The sequence below is a fragment of the Leucoraja erinacea genome, unplaced genomic scaffold (genome assembly GCF_028641065.1).
Source record: "Leucoraja erinacea ecotype New England unplaced genomic scaffold, Leri_hhj_1 Leri_385S, whole genome shotgun sequence".
Classification (NCBI taxonomy): Eukaryota; Metazoa; Chordata; class Chondrichthyes; order Rajiformes; family Rajidae; genus Leucoraja; species Leucoraja erinaceus.
Window position 1 is genome coordinate 95,001 of NW_026576286.1, and position 17,629 is coordinate 112,629.

Genomic DNA, 17,629 nt, shown 5'->3' on the forward strand with positions numbered 1-17,629 from the left:
TCATTCAGTTTGGTAGGTTAATTGGCCACCGTAAATTGCCCCAAGTGTGTAAATAAGAGGTGGAATCTGGGAAAGCTGATGGGAATATTGGGAGAATAAAACAGTATTATCATGAAGGTACACAAAAAATGCTGGAGAAACGCAGCGGGTGCAGCAGCATCTATGGAGCGAAGGAAATAGGCAACGTTTCGGTAAAATTTTTACATATTCCGGTAGAGATTTTTTCCGTGCAGTCCAAATTCGCCTTATCTGAAAAAAAATCAGACTTTATTTCTAGAGTTATTAATGAAAATGTTTTAAAATACTTTGAATTTAAAATGGTTTTTACTTTCCTCAGATACCCAAAACCTCATTCCTCAGAGCTTCCAACACACTTTGATATAAAGTTGAAAGACAGAAACACTGGCAGCAACTCTGAACTTTTCAGCTCAATGGCATCTCACAGCAAGTGCACCCGACATTTGCAACAATGCTGCCATCATAGCTCCTGGCAGGACAGGAGGGGGAGGGTCAATTGGTATTGCAATTGGGGATTGATATTTTATTTTCAACTACAGTGCTGGGGGCAGCTCACGAGCAATGATCTTTGCTGAGGAGTGCTCGAATCTTAGCTTGGGCAATGGGTTGAATTGGAGGACCACGCCTCCCGTGGGTGCTACGGGTTCTTTGGGGGAGCAGCACTTAGTCTAGTAGAAATGAAAACTAAATGCATAGGTAGTTATGTTTGCTACAAAAGTTCATACCTAAAATGTATTAATAGCTTATCCCTGGGAACAGAATTGTTTCTGCTAGATCCTCTTTCATTGAAGCCCTTAAATCTGATCTTTTTTCAGTGCGGAGAAGTCTCTCCATTGGCATTTGTTTACGCTTTGTTTCTTGTCGTTCTGCCACCAGATGGCAGCACCAGTGTGATTCCTCATTCTCTCGGGTGGAAATATGGTATGCGGTATGTTTAAAAAGGAAGATTTTTTCCGATTTCTATGGTCTGTGAAATTTATGTTGAGGTCGAAGTCGGGACTTTTTTTACAGACTCCGACAGCACCAATATTGCTCCGACTCCGACTCGACAGCCTTGGTTTTGCTGCTCTTTAATAATGGGAGAGTCTAGGACTAGAGGTCACAGCTTCGGAAAGAACGGACATACGTTTAGGAAGGAGATAAGAGGGAACTTCGTACAACCTACCTACGACCATGCTGCGAGTACGAGTCAAGGGCAAACTCGGCAGAGGTCGTGAAAGTGGGAGAGGCCCTTTAGGCTTGAACCTTACAGCTGAGCAGACTTTTAGACACCAGAGGATATCTGGTGGTTCTGAGCTAGATCTTAACAGAAGGTAACCCTCCCTCCAAGGAGAGAAGAGGGATCAAACTAGACAGACAGGGAGGTACTCAACTCATTATGTCAGCAAAGAACCAGAGAAGCTGCCTCATCTCATATTTCAATTGACACCACCAAAAATACATCTGCGCCTGCAATCCCCAACCCATCCTTTGTCCTGCCAGTTTAACAGCAGGTAATTTCAAGCAATTACCATTCTCTAGGGAAAAACCAGATGGTCTGTTTGACATATTCAGTTCAAATCTGAGTCTATCTAACTTCAATTCATCACTCTCCATATTTAATAACAACCGACACTCGATGAACAAATTTTAAATCCCCTACGCCTTCTCTGAAAGCAAGGTTTGCAGAAATGCAGAGCTCCAAGTGGTCTTCAGCAGATTTATAATCCGCTGCTCTGCCTGAGTGCATCTATTATGATGTTCACATTATAGCACAAAAGTGGATCCATATCTCTCTCTGTGATCCCTTTGCAATGTCTCAGGGGACACAGAGGTTAAATTACCAGAGTACAAAGTGGAGAACCGGTTTAACGATTGCACCATTACTGACACACTTACTCCTTCTTAAGGTGATGGCTTACCACTACTTTCTCAAGGGCAATTAGAGCGATAATTGTTGGTCTTGCCAACCCAGGTGTCAGAGAGAAACGAATAACCAAAGGGAAAGACTTACATTATTCATCTCATCTTTAATACTCAGCTTTTCTAAAATTAAAGCAGTATTTATTCTATCATTCCTTATACTTTTGCTAGCTTTAATGGAGTGTTAAATTGGACATTTTAAAAATAATTTTCACTAAATAAAAGGGACCAAGATTGGAAAGGAGTACGAGGTTGACCTGATAAAGTTTGTTCAATTAATTCAATAGAATGAAGATAGATAGCACGTTGCCTTTGAATCTTGAATTAGGGACTGCAATAGACAATAGGTGCAGGAGTAGGCCATTCCACCCTTCGAGCCAGCACCACCATTCACTGTGATCATCCCCAATCAGTACCCCGTTCCTGCCTTCTCCCCATATCCCCTGACTCCGCTATCTTTAAGAGCCCTATCTAGCTCTCTCTTGAAAGTATCCAGAGAACCGGCCTCCACCACCCTCCAAGGCAGAGATTTTCACAGACTCACAACTCTGTGAGAAAAAGTGTTTCCTCGTCTCCGTTCTAAATGGCTTACCCCTTATTCTTAAACTGTGTGTGGCTCCTGGTTCTGGACTCCCCCAACATCGGGAACATGTTTCCTGCCTCTAGCGTGTCGAATCCCTTAAGAATCTTATATGTTTCAATAAGATCCCCTCTCATCCTTCTAAACTCCAACGTGTACAAGCCCAGCCGCTCCATTCTCTCAGCATATGAGAGTCCCACCATCCCGGGAATTAACCTGGTGAACGCTGCACTCCCTCAATAGCAAGAATGTCCTTCCTCAAATTAGGGGACCAAAACTGCACACAATACTCCAGGTGTGGTCTCACTATGGCTCTGTACAACTGCAGAAGGAGTTGCAAGACTGCAAATATTTGAATAATTGAAACGTATGAAAATAAAGGATCAGAGAAAAAGAGGCTACAGACTTTTGGCTGTTGAGTAGAGCAACTGTTCGTGGGAAGAAGCTGTTTTTATGTGTGGCTGTGGCGGCTCTCAGAGGGAAGTACTTCAAAGAGTTTGTGGCCAGGGTGAGAGGGGTCAGAGATGATCTTACCCGCTCGTTTCCTGGCCCTTGCAGTGTACAGAATGAAAGTAATCTGAAGTTAAGGTTGGATCAACCATGCTCTTATTGATGGAGAGCTGGCTTGAGGAGCTATTCCGCACATTCCCGACCTATTCAGGTTACCTCATCCATCACCATTTCCAGGTTTTCTTCAGTAACTTTGTTTATCTCCGTCTCCTCTTTCTTCTTTGGACTTTGTGTGTCATTCTGTTTAACCACTGCTGGCTCACAGCTCTCATCCACCTGCACCTCTTCAAAATAAACAAGAACACTGTCACACAGTAGTCACCCAGCCAAAGAAGGAGAAAGTCCAAACACACAAAGCTGAATTAAAGGACTTCCTTTAGGAAGATGAGGAGGAATTTCTTTAGTCAGAGGGTGGTGAATCTGTGGCATTCTTTACCACAGAAGGCTGTGGAGGCTGTCAATGGATATTTTTGAGGCAGAGGTGGATAAACCCGATTAGTTCAGGTGTCAGGGGTTATGGGAAGAAGGCAGGAGAATGGGATTAGGAGGGAGAGATAAATCAGCCATGAGTGAATGGCAGTGTAGACTTGATGGTCAGAATGGCCTAGTTCTGCACCTATCACTTATGACCTTATACGGTTATTGTAGTTGCAGTGATTAAAACCTTTGTTATTGAACTAATTTATATCAAGCGCTGAAAATAGACATAAAATGCTGGAGTAACTCAGCTGGACAGGCAGCATCTCTGGAGAGAAGGAATAGATGATGTTTTGGGTCGAGACCCTTCTTCAGACTGAGAGTCAGGGAACAGGGAATGGAGAGATATAGACGGTGATATAGAGAGATTTAGAACAAATTAATGAAAGATGTGCCGCAAAAATGTAAAGATGATTAAGGAAAGGTGGAGCCCACAATGGTCCATTGTTGGCTGTGGGTAGGTGGCAACGAGTTATACAGACAATGAAACTCAACAGCACGACTGTGAAACTAGTACGGCGACTAGGGTGGAGGGGGGAGGGTGAGGGGGAGGGGTTACTTGTAGATAGAGAAATCAATAGTGTAACCGCTGGGTTGTAAGCTGCCCATGCAAAATATATCATTATAGGTTCTCCATTGCCTGTGCTGTTGTAATACTTTAGATTTTTAAAAAGTGATGCACAATGTAAGCCGCTGTGAATTTGAGTATAGGAGCAGGGAGGTTCTACTGCAGTTGTACAGGGTCTTGGTGAGACCACACCTGGAGTATTGCGTACAGTTTTGGTCTCCAAATCTGAGGAAGGACATTCTTGCCATAGAGGGAGTACAGAGAAGGTTCACCAGACTGATTCCTGGAATGTCAGGACTGTCTTATGAAGACTGGATAGACTTGGTTTATACTCTCTAGAATTTAGAAGATTGAGAGGGGATCTTATAGAAACTTACAAAATTCTTAAGGGGTTGGACAGGCTAGATGCAGGAAGATTGTTCCCGATGTTGGGGAAGTCCAGGACAAGGGGTCACAGCTTAAGGATAAGGGGGAAATCCTTTAAAACTGAGATGAGAAGAACTTTTTTTCACACAGAGAGTGGTGAATCTCTGGAACTCTCTGCCACAGAGGGTAGTCGAGGCCAGTTCATTGACTATATTTAAGAGCGAGTTAGATGTGGCCCTTGTGGCTAAGGGGATCAGAGGGTATGGAGAGAAGGCAGGTACGGGATACCGAGTTGGATGATCAGCCATAATCATATTGAATGGCGGTGCAGGTTCGAAGGGCTGAATGGCCTACTCCTGCACCTAATTTCCATGTTTCTATGAATGACTGGAAATACAAGTCATGTGAACTTTACTTTTCTTTTAAATCACCACATTCATTAACAAGCAAGTTAATTGCGTTAATAGGTCAGATGAACTTGGATGTTTTACGCCTTGCTTAATTCTTTTTTCTTTAAAAAAATATATATTTTTATTTATTAGAAGTACAGTAGATTACAGTAGTACAAGCCACATTCTCGGGAAGAGAATGGGGAGTGCAGGGGAGAGATATGTTTTTTTGCCTTCCATCACAGCGAGGAGGAGATGCGCTGTGATGGATGTCTGTGTAAATTGTGTTGTGTCTTGGGTCATTTTTTCTTGTATGTATGACTGCAGGAACAACATTTCATTTGAGCCTCTATGAGGTTCAAGTGACAAATAAATTGTATTGTGTGTATATATCTTATTACATTTATTGTACCCCTTCATTTTTTAAGCTTTAAGGAAAGATAGAAATAAAGAAAGAAGAGAAAGTGAGAGAGTTGTGTTAGTGTAAAAGAGTGATCAATAAAATAAATAAAATTTAAAAAAAAACCCCAATAGTTAGCGAAAAAAGTTAAGAAATAGACCATAGAAGAGAAAGAAAAAGAAACAAAAGCTCTATTATGAAAACCGCACAAAAAGGGATAAACCAACTTCGTATTTTTCATCCCCCCCCTTACCAGATCCCGACACCATTTCTTTTTTAAAGTACTGATGCACCTTGTCGCCTCACATAATTCTACTGCTGAGATGCTACTTGTAGAAGGTTTATGCGTGCAACTAATCATATAGCTACCTCAGCACTACTAACCCTGCCTTAGGTATCATTTATAATAACGCCTGCTTCTCCTTCTGCGCAGTACAATAGCAGACTGGAGTCAAGTATCATTTAACTCTGTATCCTTATTAAAGACTATTAGAAAGTTACACGTGTGTAATGTCTCATTTACATGGTGTCAGAAGTGCTGAACCACTATAACAATGCGCATCTATAAAGCCGCATTATTGCTGCAAGTTACCCAAACCCTACAATACTGCAGCTTACAGGTTCACCATCAAAATATTTGGGCTCCATAGATAAACCAAAGGCTAGGGTGGCAGTCGTTCGATTGTCTTTTGGTTTCAGTTTTGTTATAAATATAATGCGGAAACAGGCCGATCAAGTGAGTGCCAACCAGCGATCCTCGTACACCAACAACATCCTACACACTAGACAGAATTTACAATTCTTTACCAAAGCCAATTAACCTGCGAACCTGTACGTCTTTGGAGTGTGTGAGGAAATCATGAGCAACCTGAGAGAACCCACCCGGTCACGGGGAGAAGGTACAAACTCCGTACAGACAGCACCCGCAGTCAGGATCGAACCCGGGTCTCTGGCGCTGTGAGGCAGCAACTCTACTGCTGTGCCACCCTGCTGCTTGATCTTCAGAATGGAAATGTAGCTTGTATCAGAACCACAGTGATTATAGACAAAGCGTTGTACAATAGGGATCCAAATGAGCAATGTTTGGAGGGCGAGATTAGGATTTTGATGGAATTGCATCATCAAGCTACAGGTTGAACGAGTTTCTCATTGGATTCTCTTACCTGTCTTAGTTCCACTGTGTTCTTGCCAATCGGAAACAGTGCTGACCATTGAGTATGGATTCAGCAGCTTGGCAAGACGTGGTGATTTCCTGACATCAAGTTTGTGGATCTCCTGAAGAGAAAACGAACTGCATCAGGATATACCACTTTATATTTCTCCTAAAGGGCCTGTCCCACTTTCCCGAGTTACTCACAAATTCTCTAAATTATCTAAATGGTGGCCGATTGGGAAAGGGGGAGATGCAGCGAGACCTGGGTGTCATGGTACACCAGTCATTGAAGGTAGGCATGCAGGTGCAGCAGGCAGTAAAGAAAGCGAATGGTATGTTAGCTTTCATTGCAAAAAGATTTGAGTATAGGAGCAGGGAGGTTCTACTGCAGTTGTACAGGGTCTTGGTGAGACCACACCTGGAGTATTGCGTACAGTTTTGGTCTCCAAATCTGAGGAAGGACATTATTGCCATGGAGGGAGTGCAGAGAAGGTTCACCAGACTGATTCCTGGGATCTCGGGACTGTCTTATGAAGAAAGACTGGATAGACTTGGTTTATACTCTCTAGAATTTAGGAGATTGAGAGGGGATCTTATAGAAACTTACAAAATTCTTAAGGGGTTGGACAGGCTAGATGCAGGAAGATTGTTCCCGATGTTAGGGAAGTCCAGGACAAGGGGTCACAGCTTAAGGATAAGGGGGAAATCCTTTAAAACTGAGATGAGAAGAACTTTTTTTACACAGAGAGTGGTGAATCTCTGGAATTCTCTGCCACAGAAGGTAGTTATGGCCAGTTCATTGGCTATATTTAAGAGGGAGTTAGATGTGGCCCTTGTGGCTAAGGGGATCAGGGGGTATGGAGAGAAGGCAGGTACGGGATACTGAGTTGGATGATCAGCCATGATCATATTGAATGGCGGTGCAGGCTTGTAGGGCCGAATGGCCTCTACTCCTGCACCTAATTTCTATGTTTCTCCTGAGTTTTCCCCTTGATTCAAACTCAGAGAATTACAGTAATAGCCAGCCGTCGGTACTCGGGGCTATTTTTTTTACTCGTGGACATTTTTCAACATGCTGAAAAAATGCCCCGACTTACCTGATGCCCCGAGTACCTACGGCTGGCATTATGAGCTGCCACAAAATATCTACGGACTCCTACGGTAGTAAACACAAGGGACACAATGCGGAGAGCTAAGGGACTGGATTTATAGATTACCTGAAGATGGACACAAAATGTTGGAGTAACTCAGCCGGGACAGGCAGCATCTCCGGGGAGAAGGAATGGGTGACGTTTCGGGTCGAGACCCTTCTTCGGACTGAGAGTCGGGGGAGATGGAGACACAAATATGGAAGGGTAAGGTGTGAAAATGACAGATCAAAGCAGACGATGATCAAGAAAATGTAGAATTTGTTAGCCGAAAATGACAACGAGGCATACGAGACAGTGAAACTAGTTGGAGAACTAGGGTAGGGGAGGGATGGAGAGAGAGAGAGAAAAAGCAAGAGTTACTTAAAGTTAGAGAAGTCAATGGTCATATCGCTGGGGTGTAAGCTGGCCAAGGCAGAGGTGTTCAGCGAAACGATCGCCTAGATCTCTCTGGGTGCTGTGAGGTGCTGTTCCTCCAATTTGCGTTGGGCCTCACTCTGACAGTGGAGGAGGTCCAGGACAGAGAGGTCAGTGTGGGAATGGGAAGAGGAATTAAAGTGTTTGGCAACCGAGAGATTGTGTAGGCCTAGGCAGACTGAGCAGAGGTGTTCAGCGAAACAATCGCCGAGTCTGCGCTTGGTCTAGCTGATACATAGGTCAACACCTGGAACAGCGGATACAGTAGATAAAGGTTAGATGTCACCATTACCTTACTCTCTACACGAGGAGGACTCTTCGCAAACCTCTGACGCAGCCGTCTCCTTGGAAGCTGGAATAGTGAAGGAGAAATTATTTTGATGATCAACTTGCAACAGCAGTTACCCTATCCCTATACACATTTTCCCACTTGACCACACCAGCACAGCGACAAGGCTAGTCAATCTCTGCCAGGCAGCTCATGCGAACCTTGTTCAATTGTGGTCTCTGGTGCTGTCTGCATGGATATTGCACCTTATCCCTGTGGCTGTGAGGATCCCTGCTTTATCTCCACCCTCCCTCCCCACAGATCCTCCAGTTTCCTGCCTCATCTCAATGTCATTCAGTTTGGTCGGTTAATTGGCCACCGTAAATTGCCCCGAGTGTGTAAATAAGAGGTGGAATCTGGGAGAGCTGATGGGAATATTGGGAGAGATTTAGAATAAAAAGGGGAGTTCATTTAAGACTGAGGTGAGAAAAAACTTTTTCACCCAGAGAGTTGCGAATTTATGGAATTCCCTGCCACACTGGGCAGTGGAGGTCAAGTCACTGGATGGATTTAAGTGAGAGTTAGATAGGGCTCTAGGGGCTAGTGGATTCAAGGGATATGGGGAGAACTCAGGCACGGGTTATTGATAGGGGACGATCAGCCATGATCACAATGGCGGTGCAGGCTCGAAGGGCCGAATGGCCTCCTCCTGCACCTATGTTTCTATTTTCTATGTAATAAAACAGTATTATCATGAATTATGTTAATCACTAATGATCATTTTGAGGCTGAAACCAAACAAAAATTGGGCAACTACAAGATACAGCTCTATAGAACGAACCCCGACTCCAATTTATCCCAGAGTTCAACTTATCCTCCAGTGATAAACATCTAGGCAACCCCTCAATCACCAGCTAAGGGGACAACTAATTACACTGAAGTTTTAAGCACAGTATTACAGAAAGCCTATAGTAAATTAGACATTCTTGCCATAGAGGGAGTACAGAGAAGGTTCACCAGACTGATCCTGGGATGTCAGGACTTTCATATGAAGAAAGACTGGATAGACTCGGCTTGTACTCGCTAGAATTTAGAAGATTGAGGGGGGATATTACAAAATTCTTAAGGGGTTGGACAGGCTAGATGCAGGAAGATTGTTCCCGATGTTGGGGAAGTCCAGAACAGAGGGTCACAGTTTAAGGATAAGGGGGAAGTCTTTTAGGACCGAGATGAGAAGAACATTTTTCACGCAGAGAGTGGTGAATCTCTGGAATTATCTGCCACAGAAGGTAGTTGAGGCCAGTTCATTGGCTATATTTAAGAGGGAGTTAGATGTGGCCCTTGTGGCTAAGTGGGTCAGGGGGTATGGAGAGAAGGCAGGTACGGGATACTGAGTTGGATGATCAGCCATGATCATATTGAATGACGGTGCAGGCTCGAAGGGCCGAATGGCCTACTCCTGCACCTATTTTCTATGTTTCTATTTAAAGCCATCATAGGTAGACGCCATCTAGTCACAGATTGACACAGCACGGAAACTGGTCAGATAGGTAGACGCCATCTAGTCACAGATTGACACAGCACGGAAACTGGTCAGATAGCCCGACGCATCCAAACTTGTCACCATACCTAGTCACATCTGCCCATGTTTGGCACATATCACTCTAAATCTTTAAATTCATGTATCTATCAAAAATGCCTTTTAAACGTTGTAACTGTACCTACCATTTCCTCTGGCAGCTCATTGCAAAGAACCACCAAACTGTGTGGAAAAACATTGTCCCTCGGGTTCACTTTAAATCTTTCCCCTCTCACCTTGCACCTGTGGCCTCTGTTTTATTTACTCTATTACCTTGGGGAGTAGGCTGCGACCATTCATTTCATCCATGCCTCTCATGATTTTATATACCTCTATAAGATCACTCCTCAGCCTCCTCTGCTCCAGGGTAAAAAAGACCCAGTCTATCCAGTCTCGCCTTAAAACTCAACTCCTCTTGACACATTAACACCCTTGCATAATTGCACTGCTATATAATGCATCAAGATGTTTTTAATCTTATAATAATAAATGGCAAAATATTGTTTGCCTTCCCAACTAATACACCTGCACATTAACACCCAATAATCAGTGTACAAGTTTAACTAAGTCCCTTGAAACGTCAAGACTTAAGGGTGGCATGGTAGAGTTGCTCCCTTGCAGCACCGGAGACTTGGGTTCGATCCTGACCTAGGGTGCAATTTGTATGATCTCCCCGAGACCACGTGGGTTTCCTCCGGGTGCTCCGGTTTCCTCCCACACTCGAAGGACTCACAGATTTGTAGATTAATTGGCTCCAGTAAGAATTGTAAATTGCCCCTAGTGAGTAGAATTTGTGCTAGCGTATGGAGGTGATCGCTGGTCGGCACAGACTCAGTGGGCCGAAGGGCCTGTTTCCGCACTGTGTCTCTAAACTCCCAACTTTGGACTTTAGAGATAGTGGGGAAACAGGCCCTTCGGCCCACCATGACCGCACTGACAAGCAATTACCACGTACACTAGCACCACTAGGGACTATTTACAATGTTACTGAATTCAGCCTTCATCACAAGGCTTGGAGTCATATTTTGTTTGGTAATCAATCCTGTGGGTATATAACAACACAAACCAACCACGTTATATACTGTTTAAGAAGGAACTGCAGATGCTGGAAAATCGAAGGTACACAAAAATGCTGGAGAAACTCAGCAGGTGCAGCAGCATCTATGGAGCGAAGGAAATAGGCAAAGTTTCGGGCCGAAACCCTTCTTCAGACGTTATATACTGCGTGTCACAAGAGGGCAGCACTGTGGAAGGTGCCACCTTTCAAATAACCCAAACTGGCATGTGTTTGAACCCACATTAGTCAAGATCATCATGTTTACATTACATTACCTGGTGTGCATCAGGAAAATCATCCCGCTGGGTCCCTTGTTCCGTGGTGCTCACAGACACTCTGCTGCGCAGAATACGCCTTGTGGTTGCCTACACAAAGATAGACACATTTTCATTAAACACACAGCAATGCAAGAATCTGTAGTTCAGTCAGTTTACCAACATATCTCCTTCTTGGTCAGAAGTGGGCCTCTTGAGCCAATCAATAATAATGGGTCATTGATAAACTCAATTCCAATTCCCTGCTCAATTGCAATATCCAGTCAGCTCTTTCCATATTTTCCAAAATTCTATCAATCTCAGTTAATAGATTCAAGATAGATTTAATTGTCACATGTGCCTGATGGCACAGTGAAATGAATTCCCATACAGCCATACAATAAAAAATCAACAGGACACAACACACTATAGGGTTTGACAATAAACATCCCCACACAGCAGAATCAAAGTTCCCCACTGTGTGAGAAGGCACCAAAGTCAGTCTTCTTCCTCCACTATTTCCCGTGGTCAGGGTCTCCCCGTGCCCTCCGCAGTTGCCGCTACGGGCGGCCCGATGTCCAGGACCACTCGCCGGGGTGTTGTAAGTCCGACGTCGGGGCTGCGGGAAGTCCTCAGCGGCGTGGACACAGAGTCGGCCCCCTCCTACCGGAGTCTGCGGCTCCCAAAGTCCGCAGGCCGCGCCGGGTGGAGACTGCTGCTGGAGACCCTCTGCAAGGTGTCCCAGGACTCCACGATGACGGTCAGCACCGCCCGCGTTGGAAGCTCTCCGCACCAGAGCTCAACAATGTTGGAGCAACTTTGCCTATTTCCTTCGCTGCACAGATAATATACCACATAACTAAGTATCCACAACTTCCCAAGGCAGGGAATTCTAAAGAATCACCGCACCCCATGAAGAATGCCTTCTCATCTTAATCATCAATAAGAATTTCATTGTGTAGGAAGGAACTGCAGATGCCGGGTTTAAACCGAAGATAGGCACAAAAATGCTGGAGTAACTCAGCCAGACAGGTAGCATCTCCGGATAGGAGGAATGGGTAGGAAAGAACTGCAGATGATGGTTTACACCGACGATAGGTACAGAAATGCTGGAGTAACTCAGTGGGACATGCAGCATCTCTGGAGAGAAGGAATCTGTAGAAAAGAACTGCAGATGCTGGTTTACACCGAAGATAGACACAAAATGCTGGAGTAACTCAGCCAGACAGGGTAGCATCTCCGGATAGGAGGAATGGGTAGGAAAGAACTGCAGATTATGGTTTACACAGAAGATAGACACAAAATGCTGGATTAACTCAGCGGGACAGGCAGCATCTCTGGAGAGGCCCTGACCACAGGGAACAATGGAGGAAGAGACCGACTTTGGTGCCTTCCCACACAGTGGGAAACTCTGATTCTGCTGTGTGGGGATGTTTTATGTCAAACTCTATAGTGTGTTGTGTCCCTTATTTTTATAGTATGGCTGTATGGGAATTTCATTTCACTGTGCCATCTGGCACATGTGACGAATAAATGTATCTTGTATCTTGATTGGGTAGGAAAGAACTGCAGATGCTGGGTTTACACAGATGATAGGAAGAAAATGCTGGAGTAACTCAGCATCTCTGGAGAGAAGGAATGGGTAGGAAAGAGCTGCATATGCTGGGTTTACAGAAGATAGACACAAAATGCTGGAGTTACTCAGCCAGACAGGCAGCATCAAAGATTATAGAGCTCCTCTAGCATCTTTAGGCAACATCTCTGGAGAGAAGGAATCTGTAGAAAAGAACTACAGATGCTGGTTTACACAGAAGATAGACACAACATACTGGAGTAACTCAGCATCTGTGGAGAGAAGGAATAGGTAGGAAAGAACTGCAGATGCCGGGTTTACAGAGAATATAGACACAAAATGCTGGAGTAACCCAGTGGGACAGGCAGCATCAAAGATTATAGATGGGTTTATAGATGCCGCGTTTACACAGAAGATAGACACAACATGCTGGAGTAACTCAGCATCTCTGGAGAGAATGAATGACTAGGAAAGAACTGCAGTTGCTGGTTTACACAGAAGATAGGCACAAAATGCTGGAGTAACTCAGTGGGACAGGCAGCATCTCTGGAGAGAAGGAATGGGTAGGAAGGAAATGCCGATGCTGGGTTTACACAGAAGATAGGCACAAAATACTGCAGTAACTCAGCCAGACAGGCAGCATCAAAGATTATAGAGCTCCTCTAGCATCTTTGGGCAGCATCTCTGGAGAGAATGAATGGGTAGGAAAGAAATGCAGATGCTGGTTTACAGAGAAGATAGACACAAAATACTGGAGTAACTCAGCATCTCTGGAGAGAAGGAATGGGTAGGAAAGAACTGCAGATGCCGGGTTTACACAGAAGATAGACACAATATGCTGGAGTAACTCAGTGGGACAGGCTGCATCTCTGGAGAGAGGAATATGCAGAAAAGAACTGCAGATGCCGGGTTTACACAGAATTATAGACACAAAATGCAGGAGTAACTCAGTGGGACAGGCAGCATCAAAGATTATAGAGCTCCTCTAGCATCTTTGGGCAGCATCTCTGGAGAGATGGAATCTGTAGAAAAGAACTGCAGATGCCGCGTTTAACAGAAGATAGACACAACATGCTGGAGTAACTCAGCATCTCTGGAGAGAAGGAATGGATAGGAAAGAACTGCAGATGCAGGGTTTACAGAGAATATAGACACAAAATGCTGGAGTAACTCAGTGGGACAGGCAGCATCTCTGGAGAGAAGGAATGGGTAGGAAGGAAATGCAGATGCCGGGTTTACACAGAAGATAGGCACAAAATGCTGGAGTAACTCAGTGGGACAGGCTGCATCTCTGGAGAGAGGAATATGCAGAAAATAACTGCAGATGCCGGGTTTACACAGAATTATAGACACAAAATGCAGGAGTAACTCAGTGGGACAGGCAGCATCAAAGATTATAGAATAGAGCTTCTCTTGCATCTTTGGGCAGCATCTGTGGAGAGAAGGGATGGCTAGAAATGAACTGCAGATGCTGGGTTTACACAGAAGATAGGCACAAAATGCTGGAGTAACTCAGCATCTGTGCAGAGAAGGAATAGCTAGAAATGAACTGCAGATGCTGGTTTACACAGAAGATAGGCACAAAATGCTGGAGTAACTCAGCATCTGTGGAGAGAAGGAATAGGTAGGAAGGAAATGCAGATGCCGGGTTTACACAGAAGATAGGCACAAAATGCTGGAGTAACTCAGCATCTGTGCAGAGAAGGAATGGCTAGAAATGAACTGCAGATGCTGGTTTACACAGAAGATAGGCACAAAATGCTGGAGTAACTCAGTGGGACAGGCAGCATCAAAGATTATAGAGCTCCTCTTGCATCTTTGGGCAGCATCTGTGGAGAGAAGGGATGGCTAGAAATGAACTGCAGATGCTGGGTTTACACAGAAGATAGACACAACATGCTGGAGTAACTCAGCATCTGTGGAGAGATGGAATAGGTAGGAAAAAAATGCAGATGCCGGGTTTGCACAGAAGATAGGCACAAAATGCAGGAGTAACTCAGTGGGACAGGCAGCATCTCTGGAGAGAAGGAATGGGTAGGAAGGAACTGCAGATGCTGGGTTTACACAGAAGATAGGCACGAAATGCTGGAGTAACTCAGTGGGACAGGCAGCATCAAAGATTATAGAGCTCCTCTAGCATCTTTGGGCAGCATCTCTGGAGAGAAGGAATCTGTAGAAAAGAACTACAGATGCTGGTTTACACAGAAGATAGACACAACATACTGGAGTAACTCAGCATCTGTGGAGAGAAGGAATGGGTAGGAAATCACTGCAGATGCCGGGTTTACAGAGAAGATAGACACAACATGCTGGAGTAACTCAGCCAGCCAGGCAGCATCAAAGATTATAGAGCTCCTCTAGCATCTTTGGGCAGCATCTCTGGAGAGAAGGAATGGGTAGGAAAGAACTGCAGATGCCGGGTTTACAGAGAAGATGGGCACAAAATGCTGGAGTAACTCAGTGGGACAGGCTGCATCTCTGGAGAGAGGAATGTGCAGAAAAGAACTGCAGATGCCGGGTTTACACAGAATTATAGACACAAAATGCAGGAGTAACTCAGTGGGACAGGCAGCATCAAAGATTATAGAATAGAGGTCCTCTTGCATCTTTGGGCAGCATCTGTGGAGAGAAGGGATGGCTAGAAATGAACTGCAGATGCTGGGTTTACACAGATTATAGACACAACATGCTGGAGTAACTCAGCATCTCTGGAGAGAAGGAATGACTAGGAAAGAACTGCAGATGCTGGTTTACACAGAAGATAGGCACAAAATACTGCAGTAACTCAGCCAGACAGGCAGCATCAAAGAGTATAGAGCTCCTCCAGCATCTTTGGGCAGCATCTTTGGAGAGAAGGAATCTGTAGAAAAGAACTACAGATGCTGGTTTACACAGAAGATAGGCACAAAATACTGGAGTAACTCAGTAGGACAGGCAGCATCTCTGGAGAGAAGGAATGGGTAGGAAAGAATTGCAGATGCCGGGTTTACAGAGGAGATAGGCACAAAATGCTGGAGTAACTCAGTGGGACAGGCAGCATCAAAGATTATAGAGCTCCTCCATCATCTTTGGGCAGCATCTCTGGAGAGATGGAATCTGTAGAAAAGAACTGCAGATGCCGCGTTTACACAGAAGATAGACACAACATGCTGGAGTAACTCAGCCAGCCAGGCAGCATCAAAGATTATAGAGCTCCTCTATCATCTTTGGGCAGCATCTCTGGAGAGAAGGAATCTGTAGAAAAGAACTACAGATGCTGGTTTACACAGAAGATAGACACAACATGCTGGAGTAACTCAGCATCTGTGGAGAGAAGGAATAGGTAGGAAAGAACTGCAGATGCCGGGTTTACGGAGAAGATAGGCACAAAATGCAGGAGTAACACAGTGGGACAGGCAGCATCAAAGATTATAGAGCTCCTCTAGCATCTTTGGGCAACATCTCTGGAGAGAAGGAATCTGTAGAAAAGAACTGCAGATGCCGCGTTTACACAGAAGATAGACACAACATGCTGGAGTAACTCAGCATCTCTGGAGAGAAGGAATGGGTAGGAAGGAAATGCAGATGCTGGGTTTACACAGAAGATAGGCACAAAATGCTGGAGTAACTCAGTGGGACATGCAGCATCAAAGACTATAGAGCTCCTCTAGCATCTTTGGGCAGCATCTGTGGAGAGAAGGAATGGGTAGGAAGGAAATGCAGATGCGAGGTGGTTCACACCGAATCTGTTGCTGTCTGCCTGTCTGCAAGATGTGTGCAGCTCCGCCAAACTGCACCTGGTCGGTGGTGACTTGTTCTTAATGGGGGGGGGGGGGGGTTAAGATTTTAAAGCCGAGCGACACAAAAGTACACATGAGAGAATCAAATATCGCTCTGCTATAAGATCTTTGCAGAGAATAGCTTTATGACGGAGAGTCACCTACCATCTTCCGGGCGGGCGGGCGCGCGGCCTCGTGTCCCGGGGGGAGGGGGCGGGCGGTTTACAGACCCCGCCCTTTCTGTTCAAACCAAACTGCCGTCCAACTGCCGCCCGGCTGCGGGGCGCGGGGCGTCGGCGCCATCTTTGTTGGGGGCAAATAAATAATTGTCCGCTCGCCACCTTCAGTCGTTTATCTTAGAGCCTCCTCCTCTTCCTCCTCCGCCGCCAGGTTTGTTATCAAAGATCTTTGTTTGTTATTAAATATTGTGTGCATGAAGGAACTGTAGATGGTGCTTTTGCACCGCAGAAGATAGGCGCAAAATCCTGGAGTAGAAACATGGAAAATAGCTTCTACCCCACAGCCATCAGGCTATTAAATGAATGAATGATGTCTTTTGAATGCATAGAAACATAGACAATAGGTGCAGGAGTAGAGGCCATTCAGGATAGCTTCTAAAGTACTGACTACTGCAGCCACAAACATATTACTGGCACTACACCATCTAGGTTGCCTTAACAGTGTTCTCATGGCATCGTTATATGCCACCTTTAGTCTCTGCATACTTGTCTTTAAATAATAACCATTTTCTGTTATTTGCACTTTATCAGTTTATTTATTCATGTGTGTATATATTTATATCATGGTATATGGACACACTTATCTGTTTTGTAGTAAATGCCTACTTTGTTCTGTTGTGCTGAAGCAAAGCGAGAAAATTTCATTGTCCTACACAGGGACACATGACAATAAACTCACTTGAACTTGAAAATAGGTGCAGGAGTAGAGGCCGTTTGGCCCTTCGAGCCTGCACCGCCATTCGATATGATCATGGCTGATCATCCAACTCAGTATCCCATCCCTGCCTTCTCTCCATACCCCCTGATCCCCTTTAGCCACAAGGGCCACATCTAACTCCCTCTTAAATATAGCCAATGGCCTCAACTACCTTCTGTGGCAGAGAATTCCACAGATTCACCACTCTCTGTGTGAAAAAGGTTTTCCTCATCTCGGTCCTAAAAGATTTCCCCCTGATCCTTAAACTGTGACAGG

The 17,629-nt window shown here is 44.8% G+C and overlaps 1 protein-coding gene across 1 annotated transcript in view; it reads right to left on the bottom strand.

Annotated features, from left to right (window-relative positions):
- The window catches only part of LOC129693673 (uncharacterized), a 75,277-nt gene extending 58,653 nt beyond the window's left edge, over positions 1 to 16,624 (bottom strand). The window contains exons 1-5 of the mRNA XM_055630456.1: positions 16,583 to 16,624; positions 11,108 to 11,197; positions 8,221 to 8,280; positions 6,374 to 6,485; positions 3,167 to 3,294 (exon numbers count right to left, since the gene is read on the bottom strand). Coding sequence (XP_055486431.1) covers positions 3,167 to 3,294; positions 6,374 to 6,485; positions 8,221 to 8,280; positions 11,108 to 11,197; positions 16,583 to 16,585 — 393 coding nt within the window. The 5' untranslated portion in view covers positions 16,586 to 16,624. The remainder of the gene's footprint in view (positions 1 to 3,166; positions 3,295 to 6,373; positions 6,486 to 8,220; positions 8,281 to 11,107; positions 11,198 to 16,582) is intronic.
- Positions 16,625 to 17,629: the final 1,005 nt, after the last annotated feature.